The sequence below is a fragment of the Lagopus muta genome, chromosome 9 (assembly GCF_023343835.1).
Source record: "Lagopus muta isolate bLagMut1 chromosome 9, bLagMut1 primary, whole genome shotgun sequence".
Classification (NCBI taxonomy): Eukaryota; Metazoa; Chordata; class Aves; order Galliformes; family Phasianidae; genus Lagopus; species Lagopus muta.
In genome coordinates, this window is record NC_064441.1 from 8,587,583 (window position 1) to 8,609,721 (window position 22,139).

The 22,139-nt window shown below is 53.6% G+C and overlaps 2 protein-coding genes across 5 annotated transcripts in view; one reads left to right on the forward strand and one right to left on the reverse strand.

Annotated features, from left to right (window-relative positions):
- Positions 1 to 9,474, reverse strand: part of DIS3L2 (DIS3 like 3'-5' exoribonuclease 2) — a 165,795-nt gene extending 156,321 nt beyond the window's left edge. The window contains exons 1-2 of one of the 4 annotated variants that reach the window (XM_048954573.1): positions 9,248 to 9,474; positions 6,757 to 7,467 (exon numbers count right to left, since the gene is read on the reverse strand). In XM_048954573.1, the coding sequence (XP_048810530.1) occupies positions 6,757 to 7,447 (691 nt within the window). In that variant the 5' untranslated portion in view covers positions 7,448 to 7,467; positions 9,248 to 9,474. Of the gene's footprint in view, positions 1 to 6,756; positions 7,468 to 7,815; positions 9,012 to 9,247 lie in introns of those variants that run through there. The other 3 variants (XM_048954574.1, XM_048954578.1, XM_048954576.1) reach the window with 3 other exon arrangements.
- A 5,859-nt stretch (positions 9,475 to 15,333) lies between these two features.
- Positions 15,334 to 17,762, forward strand: NPPC (natriuretic peptide C). The gene is made up of 3 exons (XM_048954648.1): positions 15,334 to 15,525; positions 16,444 to 16,765; positions 17,655 to 17,762. Exons 1-2 carry the CDS (start codon positions 15,433 to 15,435, stop codon positions 16,750 to 16,752), a joined length of 402 nt encoding a protein of 133 aa, XP_048810605.1. The 5' UTR covers positions 15,334 to 15,432; the 3' UTR covers positions 16,753 to 16,765; positions 17,655 to 17,762.
- Positions 17,763 to 22,139: the final 4,377 nt, after the last annotated feature.

Consider the following 22,139-nt stretch of genomic DNA (forward strand, 5'->3'; position numbering starts at 1 on the left):
TCCAAACTTTTTTCCAAGCTGTTGCTTCCCAAGCTGCGCTCCCTGCGCTGCTCCATGGAGGCCCAGTAAATGGCTTTTGTTTTGCCTGATCCCAGTCCACCAAGTGATGCAGACGGCTGCCAGTAACTGCCCCCATTATTCAACACTCCCCGCTGTCTCTGAGACATCCAAGATACAAAAATTTCAGCCATACCTGCATGTTTTCCTCCTGATTATTGAAGGAACAGGGCAGAACATGACACTGTAAGAACCAGCCACACCTGTTGGTAACCATTCTCAATTTACAGCTGCATTTAATTAGTCCGGCTAAGCAGCTTTTAAGCCATTACACACGCACTGTGATTTTATTATCCTAACATGCTACCATCAATACCCACACAGCTATCATCAAACCCTTTCGCAAAGAAACTGATACCGAGGGAACTCAACAGGACTTTGCTCACATAAATTGATGACAAGCTGCATTATGGGTTTAAAACTAATTAAAAATTTACATCAATTCTTGGACTAACTATTGTTTCTCTGGACAGGCATCGCACTGGCAAGCCCAGTAACCAGAGCTACACAATCAAGGTCTGATCCCAGAGAATGAAGACAGGAAAAGAAGAATAGACATAGTTCTAAGAAAAGCAGGTGAACTGTCGGCAGGCACAGACAGAGCTGTGAGATCACACACCAAAACCACAGCCACTGCAAGGCAGGATCTCATCTCCCCAGGAGAGGACGCATCAGATATTAACTCACATACTACAGCTGATGCTAGCCAAAAACAGAGTTGCACAAGCTTTGGGAACGCAGCATTTTTTCCTATCAAAAGCAATGCAGAAATTTATGTTTGTGATGACGTTGCTAAACCATTAAAGAAACGAGCATTCTATTTTTCAAGCATTTCTCTGATGGGGCAATACAGTAAATTCAGCTTTCCCTCCTCTCCCATATCTTATTACAATGATTAACATCACGCAGATGTCACATGGGGCTTGGCAAGATTTGCTACATGTAAAAGATTTCCACAGCAACCAGCATTCTCCATTTATTGAGCCGGTTCTGTAGCCTTTACTCGGTCGCTGGCTCATGTTTATCGGTGCCAGACAGGGAGATAGCAGCATTCTTAAACACTGAATTGCTCCACACAAGAGCTGGAAGACTCGTCACTAAAGGTAACGTTATCTTACTTTTGCCTTGCAAGAAGGGAAAAGCTATGGTTCTTCCTTCAGAGCTCATCCTGAGGAACAAACACAAACAACGCTTACTGCAGAGCAGGATGGAAAGGCAAAACCCCTGGGATTTCACCTGGGACTTCTTGACCAGCTGTGCCCATCAAACATACAGGAAAAACATCCCAGGACGTTTCCTTTACCCACACTGAACCTCTCAAGTGTCAGGGTTGCAGCCACAAACACAACTCCATCTGACAGCAACAACTGTTTTTAAAGCTGTGATGCTAAACACCAGCCTGCTTGCCAGAAACACTCCTTCGTGGAAGCTGCCCAAGCTGGTTAAGTATCATAGACTGGGCTAATAAATGTCTGACATGTGACAAATCAGAGAGCCATGAAATCTCATGCCATTACAGGCAAAGCATTTTGCTACCCAGGAGTTGGCTGCTTCTGCCCAGGGGCCATGCTGACCCTGGCAGATGGGCAAGAGAGCTCTACTACATCACAACCCTGCAAAGCTCTCAGGGAGAGGAGCCTCAGGGGGGCACCTGGCAAAGCTGGTGCTGGTGTTCTTCCCAAGGAGGTACAGATACAGCCCTGCCTATTTCATGGCAATCAGCCTTCAAAGGGGCACAAGCACCCTGCTCCACCCAAGCTTTCTGCATCAATAAAACCACCCCACTCTCATGCACTGGAGTTTCTGACATCTTTTGAAACAGTCTGACTGGGAGACAGCATTCCCAAAGATCATGCTGTATCCCACATTTGGAGGCCCTTCACCTTTGCAGATTGGTTCAGACTTCCCTGCAGACTCAGGAAGGCGCTAACAGCAACAATCATTCAGAAACAGGCTGAAGAACACACGTACAATAAGCAACAAAACCTCGCTGTCAACAGGCAGCTTGATCTAAACTCCTTACCAACAAAGTGACACACCACAGATATTTAAGACAAAGCTTCATGGAGCAGCCATGTGACAGACAGATGCTGCAGGAAGAGTCCATACTTCTGTCCTCAGGGAAAAGGGGGCTTTAAAGGCCTTTTATGATAGAGACATCAGTCAGTAGCCTGCCTGAAAACAGATTCTGATAACAAACACAGGATTGAAGTGGGAAAACCCTTACAGTCTTTGATCAAAAACCGGAAAACAACCCAGGAGACTTCATGAAAGACTTTCTGTTCAGGAAAACCAAATTTTAAACAACCAGCCTAATGGATAGGAGATTGAGGGGGAGAAAAAAACTGGAGGGAAATTGTATTAGATAAAAATCTGTACACATAACTGAAATGTCATTTTAAGTGTGATATTCTGCTTTATCATAGTTTAAGAAGCTTCAGAACAGGAGGCTTTACAACAGTTATGCTTACAGAGGTCACACAGACACGAGGAAAAAGCCACAGAACGTGTCTGTATGCAGCTTTGTCTTCCAGAAGCCTGAGGATCCTTCACAACAAATGCCATGTGCTGTTCCCAATGTCACATGTTTCAGTCAAGGGACAACAGAGGGTTGTTCAAACCCAAGCTTTGGACACAGCAGATGGTGACAGCCTACATTAATGCTCTGCAATAACCCCAGGGAGCTTGGAGCAGAGAGGTGGAAAAGTCCCCCAAAGAACCAAGATTAGTTGGTGGTACAGGCTGAAAAACTACAAAGCCACATAGAGCTCAGAGGTAGGACTCTGTGATGAAAGCCCCACAGGCAGAAAAGCAGATAAGGGGCATCCTGACACAGCAGAGACCTCTCTTAACCAAGGAAGAAATAAATCAGCCACATAGGATTCTGAATTTCTCTGAACAGAGAAGAAAACATCTTCATCCCAGTTATTCCAGGATTTTACAAAGCCTCTAGTGATACTTTTCAGGTTTCAGGAAGCTCTAAGGAATGAAATACCTTACAGGACACACACACACACTTGTATATAAAACATATATATATATAAGATGCCAGCAGGAGCTGTGCAGTAGATGCTGATCCTGAGGACATCAACCAGCACAGTGCCAGATGCTGTACCTCTAAGCCTGGATCCCAAATCCACAGCTGAGCACCAGCTAAGGAGGGAGGAAAGGTCCAAAGAAAGAAACAGCAAACCCAGTGCACAAGGAACCACTCTGATGAGTGACAGAACATTTCAGCCTGCTGTGACAAGGGATCTTTATTGCACAGTAGCAGGTTCCATTTGCTAATAAAGCTCATACCAAGACAGTGCTATTTTCAAGGTTTAAACATGTTGCTCGATTTCACACAAATCCAGAGCTCCCTGAGGAAGCCTTTCCACCTATCATTCATTACTTTTTCCAGTTACCATGTCAGTACAGCTGGACAGGGCATTGACAGACCAGTACTTTATAACAACAGGTGCCAAAGAGGAGACTGTCACCATCAGCTTCTCAATTAGTTGCTACAGATCTACTTGTACCCCCCAAGAGTGGGGACTGCAGAGTACAGAATGACAAAGGCAACGATGTTGTACATGCAATTTAGAATCTACTCCTCCTGCAAGGCAGCCGTCCAGATGCAGACTCTGGGTCTCAGCTTCTTGTCCTACCGCAGCAGGTTAGCAGACAAAGGTAAGAGGAGAAGCAAACAAGACATGCTCGTTTGGAAGAGCCAGTGAATTATTTCAGTGCATTCCTACCTCAGCAGCTTTGCTCCATGTAAGATGAGGCTCTCTTGGAACTAGCAGACCACTGCCAGGGCTCTTCACTGCTTGCCACAGACAGCACAGTACTGCTGGCAGCGAGCTGCAGGGCTCAGCAACGCTCATCTGCCACAGGAACCTCTCCACTTTCCCCCTTATCCCCACAGGGCTACAGCAACTGCAACACCACTAAAAGGACATGAACAGGGACCAGCTTCTTGCTACACAGAGCCCCAAAGGGGATTTTCAGCCCTCCACGTTGGCAGTTTCAGTTTTAGGGTCACAGCTGAACCTGAGCTGAAGAGCTGTTAATACGAGGACAATGAAACAAAGCAATACAAAGAGAGACGCTGGGCTCTGAGATTAGCTCAAAGAGCCTTTCAGAAAGCATGCTACAGCCCAAGCAGAGTCAATTTGTGAGGAAATCTCACTACTGAAGAGATGATATGCCTCACTGCTATGACAGAAGCAATTCTTGCCACCACAGCCTCACAAGCCTTGATTTAAACTGATCAAACCAGACACCTGCCTGCACAACGTAATATGACTTATATCAGCATCAAGAGAAAGAGGCAAGCTTTGAAGTGGGAAAATATTAATCTGGTACTGTGATGTCTGAGATCTTATATCTAAGTGCTCGCATATCGCAAAGCCTTCATTTCACTTAGACAGGAGTGCTAAAATGTACTCAAAGCAAACAGAAGACATTTAGCTGAATCAAATTACATCTATTTTTTCCTATTTCTTTCCTCCCCAGGAAGCTGTTTTTACATCCCTGCAAGCGTTCTGGAGCGTAACCAGGCTCAGCTATGCACGGGGAAGAAAAGGAAGGGTGTCACTTAAGTAAATAGTTTTCCAATAATCTTCCCCACAGGGTGAGTTTTCCACCTGGGAGGTCAAACACAAGGGCCAACATTTTCTACTCTCGGTCTCTGTACTAAGTTTCTAAATAAATGACTAGTTTTCAAAGGGTCTGTAAACCTCCCTCCCAAAAAAGCAGGAAGGAACTGCAGGTGCTTGTTTTTAAAGCCAGGCTATTCCCATTAGACCGAAATCCATGCAGGCACCTATCGTTTTCACAGCTACAACCATAGGTTCTCCAGACTTCCCATCAAACATTCTTTTTACAAATGCATTTCCTTGAAACCTGGGATCCCTACACTCACAGTGAGCAGCCTTCCTCATCCACTTACACCTTTCTCACACTTCCTCTTTGGGCAGGTGCTGTTGCTTTCCTAACACCAGAAAGATTTCCACGAGGGTTGGGAAGGTGACAGCATCGCATTTCTCCCACGGCAGAAAGACACAAATCCCAAACCAGCTTCAAAGAATCAGGAAACAATGCCCAAACCTACCACTGAAGTTCACCCCACGAACGAAACAAATCCACGACGCTCCACAGTGAACACATTTATGGATTCAGGCCAAATTTTAGAGAGTCAAATGTTGGTTTAGAAGTTTGCCTCGATCCTTCAGGGTGCTGCAGACAGTACACGTACAAAACACTGCTGTCGGTGAGATTTACAACCTGCATTCCTGCAGAACTTCTCACTGCCTCAGCATCTGGCAGTGAGTTGGAAGAGAAGAGAGTCCAGGCCTGCAGCAGCCCTGATGCAGATCAGCTTGGATGGCTCTTTGTGTGCACCTCACACCTCCTGCTGTACCCACACAATTAGCTTGTGTGGTGTTGCATTCGGCTTCTGTAAAGCACAGCACCTAACACAACAAGCTAACTAGTCTCAATTAACATCAGCATGGAATCTGTTGGCTGCTCTTCCCTAATCTCCAAAAGCTATTAGACCCCTAAAGGCAAAAGGCAATGAAGTTTATCATAACAGCCTAGCATGATAAATACAGATGTGTTACAATGAAGCATGCAAAAAAAAAAAAAAATAACACTCCCCAAAATCAGGGTTATCTACAAATACTAACATAACCTACTTGTGTTAATCTCTCATTATGATTTGCCTTGCAAGGACACATCAGAGTTTACCATCTTTAGCACATAATCTACTGCCACACTCTTGAGAATCTAGCAAGCTCTGTAAAAAGCACGCTGCCACCCTTCAGTGATGGGGCATAGTTTTGCAAGTGACTGAGTTAAGCATATACTTGATTTCCAGTCCAAAAGTTGTGACAGACCTCAGGCCCCCTGTACCCAGCTGAGAAATCCATTTCTTTTAGACTTATTACAGAGAATTTAATGCAGTGACATTTATGAGTTCCTCCATAGTAGCTCATAAGATCAGGGAATCCAAGTATTTTGCCATAAATACCATTCAGAGGAAGTTTTAACCCATTCCATAGGAAGATGAAATTTGAACTGCCTGGCTTTGGTTGCTTGTTAATGCTGTGGAGTGTTTTAATAACTTTTTTCAAATCTCTGTAAGTTAGTTGGCTTTTTGCCCTGACCATCACATTTAAGAGACATTCACTGTACTACTGCAAGATGTGTTTGCTTTGTTACTAACAGCAAGATTTACTACAGCCAATACTCTATCAGGGATTAGATATTATGCAGGCATCTCAGGCTGAGTATCAGACAGACTCGGACACTCTGCAGAAGCCAACCAGCACTCTAAAGAGGAGATGCAGAGGGAGCTGTGCCTCTGCCTTGAGCCAGCTCACATCCAGCAGTCTTATTAATTTGGACTGCACATCACAGAAACTGGGCTCTCCTAGTCCTGAGCTGATGCTGGAAGCATCAAAGCCACATAGAACCGACGCCAGGGGGATGAGGTCCTGCCAACACCAAGCTGGCTCCACACAAAGCCATTTGCACATGGACTATGGCTTACTTGTAAATCAGAACGAAGCCACCCACAGGTAAGTAGGGGCTGACTCACTTGGACAGAGTAGAAGCGACTCCTGTTAACTCACTCATGGCTAAAACATCACATTCAATTCCAGGGTAATTGCAGCAAAGGCACAAAGCAGTTCTTTACTTTGAACTCACCTTGGACTTGACCTGCAGACAAGAGACTGGTTCTCCTGGCATTTGCTGCCAGCACATCCCCACTAAAGTGCTCAGTCAACAAGTGTCCAGCCGCCATATCAGTGTTGGCAGGACACCTGCCTCGTTTCTTATGTCTCCTCCTCCACACATCCTCCTCATCCTTTTCATCAGAACCAGAAGACTTCTGCAGAGCTGCGCTGTGTCTCAGGCCGGTCGATACTCGCCTACCCATGGCATCACTCAGATTTAACGAGTCAGCCGCAGCCCCGTGCCGATGCACATAGCAGTCTTCCTCCACCTCCAAGTCTCCTTCTGAGTTAACGCTGGCATTTTTCCTATGAAGACATCTGTTAAAAAGGGTTTGGGGTTTATCGTTCTCAAACCCTCCAGGCTGTTCCAGGTGAGATGCTCTGACTGGGGAATAGCTGCGCACATTCAACCCATTCCTGGCCAGGTTTTCCTTCACCAGCCCTCTCCGCAGGGGCAGCTCCAGGTCCGAGCTGTGCTCGTTGGATGTGCTTTCTTCCAACTGCATCTTCTGTGCAACTCGGTTCATGTAAGACCGGAACCGACCGCTGTGGTGCTTTTGCACAAGCCGAGCGTAAGCGTTCTTCTGGGGAACGGCGGGCTTGCTTAATCCTTCCTTGGCACCTTGGGCAGGAGCACTTCTTGCATGCCCCAGTGGATCCATAGTGCGGTAACAGGGCCAGACTTCAAAGAGTTATAAATAGACACGGGGAAAAAAGAGGGTCATTTTCTTCAAACAAAATATCAAATAATTACCTACGCTAAAGACACAAACGTACTGAATGAGAACATATCGACCTCTTCACAAATACCAGTTTGATTAACCTCTCCACTGGGGGAAAGGGTTTCACTGTGTCGTTAACACCTGCCCCATACCAAACCACTGGTGGTGACCAAGGAGCGACCACAATGCACGCGCCACAGGAAGTGAGGACTTTTGTCCCAGTGCTCACACCTCCATTACAAGACTGAGTCCTTTAATCCTCCCTTCCCTGCCTTTCGACAACCAGGTAAATTAAGGGAGTAGCTCACAAGACTACCAGATGTGTCAGTCCAGAGGTCATCAACAGGAAGATCTTGTGTTCAACTTCAAGCCTTCAGAAATAACTGAGTCCTTACAGGTTCGAGTAAAGAACACATATTGCACGTTACCTCACCTTCGCAGTGACAGAGTGCAGAATTATATAGAACAGCTGCTCTGAATACCAGCACTGACCATTTCAGCCTGTCTTTCTAGCCACAAACTTGCCCCCAGTGTGACTGACATGAAACACACTCCCTTGCACACCTCAGTATCTTGCAAGAGCTCTTAATTCTCAGTAAAGAGAGGCATTAGCTGCGATCCCATCCAGCGCCAGTCTCTACACAGCATATGACCTCTCCACCTTTGCAAGCACAAACACGGGACTTCAGTACATCAGCCTGTAATCCTACCTCAGCTGCTGCAGTGTAAGTTGTTGGAGCAAAACAACCTATTAAACTGCTAAACTGCTAAGGTATATCGTTGACTTGGACAGGACATATTGATGACTTCTTTCTGCTGTATCTACCACCAAAGAGGAACTGAAAACCACAATGCAGCTGTTCACCAGGGCAACCACAGCATCCTGCAGGGTTCCATTAAAAAGGTCTCTTATTTTTTCCCCCAAGGCATCAGAACAGCTCAATTTCACCCCAGACATTACGGTGAGACTTCAAGGCCTCAGTCTCACCTTTCCTCCACCAAAATCAGCCTTTAAGCTCAAACAAGGACACTGCCCATTCAACCTTCCTTTCTCACACCTCCGAGCTCAGTGCTGCTGGCAGGGCAGAGTTCAGCACTGCCTCTTCCCCGCTCTGACCCTCCCAGAGAAGCAGCGCACCGCGATGGGCTTTGCTGAAGTAATTAAGGACGGATGCGAACAGACTGCACAATGCAAAGCAAAAATTAAAAATCCCTGAATAAATAGGAAAAATTCTTTGTGTGGTTTGCAATCCTCGTTCCTAAGATTTTCCATCGGTGCCGGCCAATTGCCGGGCTCCTCTAACACGCTGACCGGCTGTTACAAAACCCTCGCGCGGGGAGGTCTGTAGCGAGTTCTCTTTTAACGTCACCCCGCCAGCTGCCGGTTCAATAGGGGCAGATAACACTCACAAAGCCGCCGGCGGCGGCTCTCCGACCGGCAGTTCCGGCAGATGGGAGTTTGCCATCTTTATCTATAAAGAACAAACACCTGCAGCCGCTGACATTAACGCGCCACGGCCGGCCGGCCCCGCGCGGCAGCATCAGGCGCAGCAAACAGCGCCGGTTCCCCGCCGGGCGGCACGGCCGGGCCCCTACACCGCGACGCGCGGCCCTAGCCACCGCCACCCGCGGCGACGACGGCGCTGCCCGCGGGGCCCGAGCGCCGCCAGGCCGCGGACCGGCCCCGCTCTGCCCCCGGAGGCGCCGCTCCGCACCAGGCCCGCACCGGCCCCCACTCACCGGCCGCGCCGCGCCGCTCCGCGCCGTTTAAATGTCCGTACGCCCGCCGTCTGCTTCCGGGTCGGAGCGGCTACGGGTCGCGTCAGGGTCCGCAAGGCCTCGCCGCGCGGAGCGTTCGACGGAGCACGACGGAGCTGCCGAAGGGGACGCTCCTATGGCATACGTGCAGACGCAGAGCGCGCCGGCTCCAGCCCCCCTCGGTTGGCCGAGGAAGCTGCCCAGAAGCGGAGGGCTTTTGCTGTGCGGGCCGAGAGCAGCAGGCAGAGATGCCTTCTGCAGGGCTGTCACATCTCTCCGTGAGCTGGGATGTCACCATCAAGGCAGCGGGCGCCGCGCAGCAGGGAGGCGAGCACCCCTCTGTGTTAGCACAGCTGATGGTCCTCCAGCCCCAGAGACAGAGGGAGGACGCTGTTCCCAGCCAGAGGTGGCACCGGGGGACGTGCCGTCACATGGGGTGCTCCTCTCTGTGTTTTCCTTCTCCCTCGCAGCTGCTGCCAGAGCAAAGCGACTGCCATGCACTCTGCTAGCAGCACAGCAGCGGTGCATCGCAGCAGTGCAGGGCTGCCCCACGCCATCCCTTCAGATGGGGCTGGGGGTCATGGGAGCCCACAGCCTCCCTTGCTGCGAAGCCATGTGATGCAGGCAGCTCCCTTCTGTGCCACTGAATCACGTTGTGGCTCCACTCCTCGTCACCCCTGTGGGGACAGAGCCAGGCTGGCAGTTTGGCCCGGCTCCCTGGCACAACAGGTGGCACCACCAGCTGCCACAGCTTCACCACACCCTGCTCCTTCCATAGGAGATGATGGACCATGGCGGGAAGAAGCAGGGGCATCTGCGAGCCACAACCTCACACGGGATGTTCCCAAGTGTTCCCTTGGCAGAGAAAGGCCTCACTCCTCTCTCTCTGCTGCCCTTACAGCCGTCAATCAGAGACAAAAGCTCACCTCTGCGGTGCCTCCCGGCCTTTCTCAAAGGGCAGATTTTTCCCCTGCGCTCTCATTCCCTGGGGTCCTGTAGCAGCAGGCCCAGCCCGGTGTCCCGGCTTGCTTTCCCACAGCACACCATTATCTCACCATCTTCCCCCGGGCACTCACTGGTGGCTGTACCAACGTGTTGCAGCACCTCAGCCAAGGAGCAAACTGTGTGGCTCATCACCTTACAAAGGCTTTGGCTCCTCTGCTGCTAGAGCAAAGGCCCACCCTGTGCTCGTTTACATCAGTGTTACTCAGGGGTGACTGGCCATGGGGACAGGGCCGCCCTGGGGTGATGCATGGAGGAAACCCTGGGTGAGAGTCAAACAGTCCTGCTTCCCAAATCCCACCTGGGCCAAGCGGGGCTGTGGGTTTGTGGTCTCTGAGCTCTTTTGGAAATATCTCAATAGCAGCAGCACCTGAAGAGTTTGGCCAGAGCCTCATCATTGCTTGGACTAGGTGATCTTAGAGGTCTTTTCCAGCCATAACGATTCTCTGATTCTATGATCATTTGCCATTGCTACAGCGTGGGCACTATGCCTGAGGGCACAAGCTGGAGGGCTCAGGGAGAGGTAGACAGATGTGTAGCCAGAAATGAGCTAAAAGCCATCTCTCTCCTCAATAGATACTCATCTGCTCACTGTGTCACAACCATCGTGGTCTTGCCCCACCTGTCTTTCGGCTTCTCCAGTCTTCTCTCAGCCTTCTGCTTGGGAAATGCATCACCAAAGATCAGGACCGGTGGGTTTCCATCTCCTTCAGACAAAGCAGCACCTGCAGGAATGTCTCCAGCTCCCCCCAGGCCGGGGAGGGGTCTGCTGTGGCTGTTTGTCCAGGGATACGCAGCCCCCAGAAGGCAAGAGCTGAGAAAGAGCTGAAGGGGACATCGAGGAAAGCCAGAGCCGTGTGTTGGGTGAAGCAGCGGGGTTGGGGTCTTCAAGCTTTGCCTCTTGGATGCCTTCCAATTCCATCCTCAGCACCCACCTCGCTTGCTGATGGCTGAACCCATTCCAGAAGCAAGATGAACCCTCCTAGGGATGCTCAGAGAAATAATGAGTGATAAATCCCAGGGTTCCGGTGCGCTGGGGTGTGGGCAGGACACGGCCCCATTCCCATCAGGCAGCAGCAGGGCACAGCGGCCGGGCACGTCCCAGCGAAGGCGAGCAGGGAACGGCAGCTCTACTGCCGGCTGGCAGACAGAGTGGTGAATGAGAGTGTAACTTATCAGTATTACCTCATGTGAAAGCCCTGAGCTTTTGTATCTCAAGCGAGCCCTGGCCATTATGTCCGTGCGAGCTTGCATTGTTGTTCTGCCTGGCTGCAGGAGGCCGGGGCTGTGAAGCCCCGCACGTCCACAGCTCTGGACTGGCTCCTGCCCTCAGCCCCCCCATGGGAGACGTCCAGGCCCTGTGCCAAAATAAGGACAGAAAGCCCAAATTTGGCTCCAGTGAGACCACGGCCCCAGGAGGAGCCACTCCCAGGGTTTTGACCTCTGCAACCCTGAGAGCAGCAGGGACGCGGCTCTGCGCACCCCTCACGTCCACCTCAGCCCACGGTGCACCCATGGTTTTACCCCATGGGCCAATGCCAAGTGGGATTTCCCAGCAGTTCCTTGGAAATCATTGCAGAGCAGCTGGAGCTTCAGGGCTTCATCTGAGCCAGGAAGTGTCCAATCCACAACCAATGAGGACATGGCACTGGAGGTATTGGGTGGTACCAAGGGGACATTGGGAGGGGCTGGGTGTCTGTCCCCACTGTGGTCTACAGATGGTCTCTGCATGAAGCTCAGTTCCCTGTGGCCTCGTTCCTACTCTCTGGGACCAGTGTGGTGGTGACAATCCAGTATCAGTCATTCCAAGCCACCATTCGTTGGCCAAGAGCTCTTCTCAAAGCGATGCTCGGCACCAAAACCACCAGAATGGGGCTGATTTGGGGGCCTTATTGCAGGTGAAATATTCCCAGACCCTTCCCCATTTTTTTTCAGAGCAGATCTGGGAAAGGGAAGACAAAGAATAATGTGGAATGTAGGTTGGAAAATCCCAACAACCTGCTCCTACGTTGACTGCCGGCAGCTGGAGGCGATGCAATTCACATCCTCCACAGCTGACACATTAGGAGACTCATGGCGTATGCTCTCAGCACATCCTAATTGCCTAACTTGTAATTTTTTTTTATATATTAAACAGAAGTCTGAGAAGTTCCCACTCCAGCCCTGGAGCACAGCCATCCCCTTGGGAAAGAAACGCCCAGGAAGTCTGGAGGATGCTGGAGCATCCCAGGTACCTTGACATGGCAAATCCTACATGGTGTCGGGCTCTGCCTCCAACACCAGCAAAGAACCAGTATTCTCTGCCTGGGATTTTCCTTTGTCCCCACACGGTTGCTGCCCAGGGTGCTGGGGAGGAGACTGGAATGTTCCTTCAGATCCAGCAAAGGCAGTCAGTTTGTGTCCCCATCCCATTCATCAGAACCGATCCTCATCCCAATCCCACATGGGGACGAGAGGCTGTTGGACACGTGTGTGTCCTGGATCTAAGCCCTCTCTTAGACCCAAAGGAGACAGGGGAAATGTAAAACCACTTAGCGTTTCCTGTAATACCTCATTCAGCAGAACCATCCAAAATAAACACCGGGGATGTTCAAACAGGACGAGGGCTGCCATCAGCACTTCAGGCATGGAGAACCCGGGCCACAGTGGGCGAGGAGGTGCCCACTGCCCACAGGAGGAGTCCTGCGATGGAAATTCTCTCAGCACCCGGCCCCCTTGGGGTGGTGTTTCCCCCAAATGTGGCTGTGCAGCCTCCCCTGGGGCGTCGTGTGGAGCCAGACGGGTCGGCTGCACCTTGTGTCACCAGGGCTGTCTGTTCTGCTCTAGGGCCAGAGCCGAAATCTTGTAAAACAAGGTGAATTGATGAAACTTGCTGTTGTGTCACCTCAAAGCCCCCATAGAGGTCTCTTGGCAGACGCCAGCCTGCGGCTCGCTCCCAGGCAATGGGACTGCCAGAGGGCAATTGCCTGCGCTGGTGTGGACACAGATTTCTCATGCAAGGAGCACAGCATCGTCCTCATGCTGCAGCAGTACTTCCCTCCATTGGGAGCTGCTCCTTGGCCCATGGCAGCCACAGAAACCCAAATCGGGGCAGCGAGCCCCAGATCAGCACTGAGATGCAGGATGTTCCTGAAACCTGGCTCCCTAGTTCTGCTGAGATCCACAGGGTCTCACAGGACACAGGACCTCTAGGAATCACCAGCACGACCAGGCAGCACCTCTGCAGGAACAGCCGTGCTGTCACCACGCATGGTGACACGGTGACACATCCACCTGCACAGTGCCATCCCCTATGCTTTGTGGGAGAGATCATCCACCCATGTCCTGAGTTCTGCCAGATCTCAGCCACGGGGTGGTACAGCACATACCTCCAAGGGTTAAAGGCTTCCAAGCCCCTGTCCCACAAAGCAAAAAGGTTCCGTTGCTTTTAACCCCTTCTCCATCCCTTCTCCCCCCCACCCTCCCACCCGAGAGCTTTTCACTGCTGTGAAGCAGCACGGGTGGATGCGGTCTGGTTTTGGTTAAGGGCAGGGTGATTTGAATAACAGCACTAATTGGATTTTAAAAGCACAGCCCCCAAAACTGAGGCTGCAAGCGTTGGGACAAAGCAAACATGCTCACGAAAACCCAGCAGAGCACGGCGGTGAGATCCAGCTGTGCTGTGCCATGTGCAGGATGCTCTGGCACAGGGCTGCATGGGGCTGAGTTCTGAGCCCCAAAAAGCACAGAAGGGACCTCTGTGCCCCACGCCTGTGCGTGTGGTCACCTGGTATGCGGGGCCGGCTGCCTCCATCGCCTTTATCTGCCTGCATGCAGATGAGTGCCCGAGTGCAACTTCGCTCTCCAAAAAGCCCAAGTTGTCTCCACCTGGCAGGCACAATGGAAAAACCACCGAGACCTTCTCTTTCCAGCTCCTGGCCGCATGGAGCTGAAGGGATGGTTCCCTGCGAGGCAGCTCGTGCCCAGCAGTGCGGCTGCAGGGGGGGGGGGAAACCACAGCCCCCCAAAGAGCCCTGATCCTGCTGGAGGCAGAGCAGAGCACCAGGGAGCCCCAGAGAATGGGGAAAGCACCAACCTGGGGAGAGCCTAGAGCTCTTCCCTGGTCCCACAGATAGGATTTGGGGGCACTGTATCACTAAGAGCATCCCTGTGCTTTGGGGTGCCAGGGACAGGGTCAGTGCTGTTCCAGTACCATGCATGGCAGCAGTAGTGGCACCACAAATCCTAAATCCTGCCCTCAGCTGCGTGCTCTGAGCTGCCACCAGCATCCAGGGCTCCATCACAGCCCCAGCAGCAGGTGGGAGCACTCACAGCCACGCTGCACCAGGACAGTCCCTGCAGGGGCCGGGTGACACTGACATGCTCTGCAGAAGCCACCAGCAGCTGTGATATGCCCCAGGGTGAGGGCAGCATTCTGACCCCCAGTGGGAGGGCAGGGACAGGAAGCAGGACCAGGTCCCCGCTCTGAGCCACAGCATCCACCTGTGTGCCACCAGCAGCGCCACTGTCACCTGTCCCCATGTGTCCCCGTGTCACTGCTGTGCAGGGCAGTGTCCCCCTCTCCTGGCAAACAGGGGTCTGGGAGTTTCATTCTGATTTTTAAGCCTGGATGGAGGGGGTAAAAAAAAATAATTAAAAAAAAAAAAGTGCTTTTTGCATTCATTTCTGCTTTTGGGGCTCAATCCCCCTCCAGGATGCCCCTCGTAGAGTGCAGCAGCCATCCAGCGCCCCTCCTGGGGTCAGCAGGGATGGGGGGGCAGCAGAGGGGCTATGGGGTGGGGGGATATAAGGCGACAGCCACCCGGGGGGGGGTTGGGAGAGCTCAGCCAAATGCCCCTCACTTTCCTCTTTGGATCTGCAACTCCGTGAGCCCATTGCCTTGGGCTGATGTGTCATTTGTTCCTGCCAGGGGAGAGGGGACCCCCCCCTTTAAATTCCTGCTATTGTGCAGTGGGAGGCCGGGCTGGACCTGGTTGTTTAGATGACATCACCGAGCAGGTTGGGTTATAAAATGAATGAAGCAGAAAGCCCAAGTTCAGTGGCTCGGCACTGCGCGGGCGGCAGGAGGGACCTCGCGGCTCCGCGCTGAACTTTGACTCCCTCCGTCCCGGCCTCTTCCCGGGGCTCCCCGCTGCCCCCCGGCCCCATTCGCGCTGCACCGCAGGATGCAGATCTCACCCGTGCTGGCCGGAGGACTGCTGCTCGCTCTGCTCTCCGTCGGGCTGGAGGCGAAGCCGGCGTCCCAGCTCCCGCAGAAGGTAAGGCTGCCTCTGCCCCACTGCTGCGTCCCAAAAGAGTCCTTAGGGCGAGGGGGAGGCACCGCTCGGCCCTCCTTCCATGGGGTTTTTTGGGTGGCAGGAGACCACCGACCCACGTGTCGGGGAGAACTGTGGTTGGAGGGGATGCTGCGTGCCCTCACCCTGCGGGACCGCAGCCAGCGGGGACACGGCTGTCTCCACGTCACCCTACGGTGCCGGAGTCAGACCCGGGTGTAGGTGTGAGGTCGGAGCCCGGGGGTGGGCACCCATGGTGTCCCTCGGGGATGGAGAAAGGATGTCCTGGAGGCCACCGACACCTGTGCCAGAGATGTGGCACACGGAGCCGGAGTGGGACACCGGGTGGATGGGTGGGGAGAGTCAGCATGGGGAGCTGGGGGTGTGATGGAGAGAGAGGGGGTGAGCAGCAGCCCCGAACAGGACAGTGGGGGCAGTGAGGAGGAGGCAGAACTGGGAGTGCCCAGAGCGTGTTAACTAGTTGTGAGCAGCAGACCTGGGAAAGTGGGGGTCCCAGTTGTTCCCCACTTTGCAGAGTGGGGGGACAGCCGCATCAGCACAGAGTGGCAGTGACTCTGCAGCTGGGGAGCGGGACCATCCCAAATCTGAAGGGGCTGAGGGCTGGTGGGAAGCGGGGGGGGTGGGCACGGCGACCCGTGTTTGGGGGCGCAGTCACCTCAATTTAGGGGTGCAGTGACCCCAGTTTGGGGGTGTTCCGATCCCAGTTTGGGGGTGCCCCGACCGCAGGCTGGGGGAGCTCTGCCCCAGCCCCACTCCGGGGCGCAGTGACCCAGCGGGGGCCGCGCGGGGATGGGGAGGCGGGGGATGCTCCGCCGCGGAGTGGGGACGCACGGAGCCCGGGACGCGCGGACCGGCCCGCAATGACCGCTCGTCTCTCCGCAGGCGTCCCGTGGAGCAGCGGCGGCGGCGGCAGCGGCGGCGGCGGCGGGTCCGCCCGAGGCAGCGGGCGCGGAGCGGGACAAGGAGAAGGAGAAGGAGCGGAACCGCGGAGGAGGCGGCGGAGGCGGCGGCACGGGGCCGCGGGAGGCGCGGGAGGCACGGGCAGAAACGCGGCCCCGGGCGGGTTGGGCGCGGCTGCTGCAGGAGCCGTCGGGCCGCCGCAATAAGGGGCTGCACAAGAAGGGGCTCGGGAAGGGCTGCTTCGGCCTCAAGCTGGACCGCATCGGCGCCATGAGCGGCCTCGGCTGCTGAGGGACCTCTGGCGGTGAGTGCGAGGCGCGGCGCGGCCCGAGGGCGGTGCTGGGCGCGGGGCGGTGCTGGGCGCGGGGCTGCGCCGGGGGAGCGCCGGGAGGGCAGCGCCCGTCCGCGTGCCCGTGAAGGGGGCGGGCGAGGGGCGCGTCCACCGCGCTGCCGGTGATTGCCGTGGGGCTCCGCTCGTCGAGGCCGGCCGTGCGCTGAGCCGCGGAGAGATCCTCTGAGCCCACCGGCCTGGGGAGAGACGGACGGGGCGGCGACGGGCACCGGGAACGAGGGCGGCTCCTCCGCGCCGTAGGGGTCCGAGGATGCCGCCGCTCTGCCCCGGTCCGGTCTCTGCCCCCGCCCGTAGCGCGGCCCGGACCCCGGCGCAGGGCTGTGCGTCCCGTAGGTACCGGCGCCCGGCCCTCGGCATCGCCGGGGCATCGCCCTCTCTCGTTGGGTTCTGATGAGAACTTTCTCCCAGCTCGCCCGGCTCGGCTCGGGGCGGTTTCTCAGCCCGCGTCCTTACCGGGTGCGAGGAACAGAAACTTTCGGCCTGGGTTGGGTGGAGGATTCCCCGAATCCCAACTCCGTTCGGATTCTGCTCCCGGATCTCCCCGTGCCCATAAAGCTTTAGCGCGGCAGGCAGCGGCGGGCAGGACGAGAAGGCTGCAAACCCCCGGCGGCCCCCCTCGTCCTTGCTGGACCCGGGACAAGCAGTCAGCCTCCCTCAGTCCATCCACCAGCACCCAACCCCGGCGAGCGCAGGGCGAGAGATTTCCCCTTGCCGTAGCACCGGCACAGCGCCCGAGCTCCGTACCCGCACCCCAACCCAGAACATCCCGCTGGGGACGCATCTCGGGCGGCAGCGGGGCGCTGCAGGGCGGGCGCTCACGGCTCTCCTTCGTTCCACGCAGAGCGCCGGAGCGGCTCCGTTGTTCCCCCAGGGCCGGGCACGGCCGCCCCCCAGGCACCGCCCGGAAGAGCAGAGACCTCCCCGGATCGGACAAAAGATGTGGCTGTGTTTTTCTTTTCGGTACGAGGAGTCATGGCACCAGCTGTTTTGGTTCTGTTATTTTTTTAAAAAGCGCTCTCTATCTTATATATATTATATATACAAACACTCACCGAGACAAGGGACAGTGCTTTTCTGAGAGACTGATGAAGCCGGCTGTATAACGTTGCTGTTTGTAAATTCATGTCATGCATAAATGTATTTATGTTGTAAAGCTATTTATATATTGTTTATAAAGAGATATTTATAAAAAAAAATTATTTATGTAACTAAATGAGAAGTCAAGCATTGTAACATTTTTTGTCCTAAGTAGTTCACAAAAAGGTTAAAAGAAAGAAAAAAAAAAATCATTCGGTGCAGCATTTGGTAACATGTCTTTATTTATCAAACCCACGTACAATTGAAACATCAGATTGATTGATTTTAACGGAGCGGAGAGAAGAAATGGTTTGGATGCTTTAGAAAAGGCAGGAGCCAGAGAAAGGCCGTGATGGGGGAAGCTTTGATCCTGCCTGCACGGTGAATTCATGCTGCCATGCTCAGACCGAGCGGATTCTGCACGGTGCAACCATCTGAGCTCACTGCCAAAGGCCGTGGCAGCACTGCCTGGCCCGGATGGGACAGCAGCAGTGTGACAGCAACAGTGTGACAGCAGCAGTGTGACAGCACGGCACTGGGCTGCAGTCCCTGTTCCATGCCGTGCAGCTCTGGGTGCTGTACGGAGCTGCTGTCCCAGCTCTGGATGCGCCGCGCTGCAGAGCTGTGTGCTGGAGCTGCTCGCACTGCAGGACCCGGCCGTTTGCTCAGCTGTTGAGATTCCCTCTTGCTGCTATGATGTAGAGTCCTCTCGTGCAGCAGCAATGTATTTAACCATACACCAAAATACAGTGAAGCTGCCTGGTAAGGATTCCTGGATACAGGTTCTTGCTATGTAAAGCGCACAAAATCAATTGTTAAAACATCTCTGTGCTCTGAAGGGCACAGCCAGCGAGGGGGTGAGCAGCACAGCAAGGAGGCAAACTCCCGCATGAAGGCTTTTTGGTCTCATTCTTCAGAGGCCCAAGGAAAGAGCAGCAGGTGCCCAGCCCGGCTGTGACGGGAGGCACCCACTATGCCCTCCCCACTGCAGCGGGTGCTGCGAGCTGCTGTGCTCTGGCACATAGGGCAAAGAGTCACAGAGACCTAAAGGCAAAGAGATCCTTCCCCTCAGCAACCACCAGGAAATCATAGAAACATCCAGTCATGCTCTCCCCAGCTATTAGGCAACGTGAGCTTACAGCAGGATTCATCCTGACCCCCCCCCCCGACAGCTCAACCATCAGTTATAAGTGTGCATGCAGCATTTCCAGCCTCATACAAAGCTCCCCACTCACAGGCTGGTATCCAGCTCACAGTGCACACAGCCCTGCTGCAGCAGCTCACGGACACATAAGGCATTGCCTACAGGGAACAAAACGTGCATCCTGGGAGGGATGGAGGCAGCTCCATGCCCAGCCTCAGCTCAGCCCAGCAGAGATGTCCCCATGTGATGACAACTGGCCCTCAAGGCCCTGTAAGGCAAACTGTGTGCCCACGAGGCACATCCTACCAGCTCTGCACACCTTCACGGGACGGAAGGGGCTGTGCCAGGTGTTCCTGAAGTGATGCCCATCAGAGGGGACTGTCTGTCACCCAGCAAGCCTAAGGGATAGAGAGCAAGGAGTCACCTGTAACTCAGATCACACACAACAGTGTAGCAGCAGTGTAAGGAGACAGTCCTGCTGGCTGCCTGCTGGCTCCTGGTCCTTCAGCACAATGCTAATAGCACCAGGCTGAGATGAAGGGGCCCAGAGCTAGGATGGAACCATCTGCCAGAGACCTGAGAGCCTCTGTCCAACAGAGTGAACTGGCTCACCTCTCTCTGCAAATCCTGATGACCTGAGCAGAGCACAGTCTGAGCTAAGGCTGGGGACAACCCAGATATCACAGCCCAGGGCTGCCCACGCTCTGGATTCACGTTTCTCCTCTGCAGAGTGCAGTCCGAGGGGAAACACACAGCCTCAGAGCACCGGTCCCTTCTCTCCCCTGGGCTCTCTGGGTAAGAATAAGCCCAAGGAGGAAGACAGAAGGATATTAGTTTGGCAGGAGCACAGCCAACAGCGAGAGCTCCCCATGCCAAGGGAGGGGATAACAGCTTGGCTCCCTGCTTTGCTGCTTCCTCTCTGACCACAGAGAAGTCTCCTTGTCCCTCAGCACAATGTCTTCCCACCTGCAGGACAGAACACTGTGCCCACGTGGGGATGCCAGCTGATGCAGAAGAAAGAAGGCAGCACTCGGGGCTGAAAGAGCACTTGGGAAAACCTTCAGGTCAACTCAGCACCACGTGGCACAGCCAGGAAGGAGGGTCGGCAGGGCAGAGCAGCGTGGTGAGCCAAGGTCAGCATTCAGAGCACCGCCCTGGTTTGGCACACAGGCCAAAATGGGAAAGGGAAACGGCTCATTAGAGCATAGTGAGCATCTGATAAGGCCACAATTAGGTCCCCCTGACAGGGGCTCGGTAGGAAATGAGGCCAGGAGGAAAGAGGGGATGCAGGAATCCAATTAAGAGGGCATCATGTGCAGCAGAAACAAATGGATCTGACTTTGCTGCCCCTCGTGTGGTCCAAACAGGTCAAATCCTCATGACATCCATCAAAAGGATCCACGGCCAGAACTGGAAATTCTCCTCACCACATCCCAGCACACGCACAGTATGATTGAACACCAAGAGCTGCCCTGGATGCAAGCTGCAGCCACAGGGGGGTGGCAGCCACTTCTTAAAAGTGAGCTCAGAGAATGGCATTTAGCAGAGGTGGACACGTGCCTGCATGCTTGGAAATGAGGGAGGCTGGAGTCCCAGGATCCTGTCCACACTGAGGGCACCTGGCAAACACAGCACACCTCCAGCTCCAGCAGCAGAACGAGTAGCAGCCCCGTTTGGCTTTCAGGTGGGAGCACTGCGATACAAAACAGAGGAACAGCCTTGATTTCTCCTTTTCACGAAATATTCCTACCATAAGAGGAGCCGCAGACCCACAGCACAGAAAAGCACACAGCTGGCTGGTGGAAAAGGACAGGAGTTCTTTCTAGGGCTGTGTACAGGTGCCTTGCAAAGGCCAAAGAGCACAGGGCAGACATTAGAGAAGGACCTCCCAGAAATAAGGGTGCAGTTGCCCTCCCACACGTGGCAAATCTGTTCTATTCTCCTAGGTCACAATGCACATTTCTTCCCTTACCACAGCTTTTCCAAGGTATTTATTGCTGGAGGGTCACAAAGCCCAGCTCAGGTGACAGCAAGTCCCAAGCCAATGATGAGAAAGAAAAGCCCAGAACCACAGAGCAGGGGAGCGGTGGAATTTTCCATCTGACGTGGGACTTGAGGCATTGAGTAGGGACTGCTGAGGGCTGCACACCCCCCCACCCCCCATTTGCTCTAGGGCTTCTCATAGTATGGGCTGCTTCCTTCAGAATGCAGAAAAACGAAGGGAAAGGATCACAGGGCAGCTTCCAGAGGGAGCCTGCACTTGACACAAGCATGAGTCGAAAACAAAAAGGGAATTGAATCCAGGCCCCTTCCTGTCAGTCAGCAACTAACCTTGTCAGAAAGGATGGCAGCGCTAACTGAATCAGGCAATTCATTAGGTTGGGGCACACAGCAAAAGCCCACGCTCTCTGGAGCAGAACTACAGTGAAAATCCAGGGTAATGAGTTGCAAACTGCCTTTGTAAATGACATTTCTGCAGTGACTCTGGCAGGCTGGGAAAAGAGCTAATAGGAAAATCATTAGGTAGCATCCCTTTGATATTGTTGAAAACGGCACAGGCTATTTTTCCTGCCCCCTTCATAATTAACCTGGCATACTACCCATAATACTCCAGGCCAATATTCCCAAGGTGGAGCACCTTATTTGCATCAGGGAAAAGAAGGGTACAATGCACAAGTGGAAAACGACTTCTAGAAAAGCTTAAGAAGCTTTGAGGTCCCCCCCCCGCTTCCATACACATGCATTGTATCTTCTTCAATTAAATCAGCAATTAAGCTCTGCCCAGCCAGGAGACCAAAACACTTCACAAACTTCAGTCTCAAAGTCAGCACACACGAGAGAAGCTGTCCAGGGAAACTCAGCTGCTGAGGGGCTGATTTGCCCAGGGCTGCTTTCTGCTATAGCAGAGCTGGAATGGGACACAGCTTCACGCTTTGCCCCTTCTTCATAAACCTGTCCTGTGTCCTTGCTTTTCACTGTACTAAATCAGGCAACAGATTTCCCTTTCTTACATGCAAAACAGCTCAGAGGAGCGATGCCTACCCACCTGGCTTGTCTGCCAGCAAGGAGAGGTGTCATCTCACACTGGTAAAATGAATAGCATCG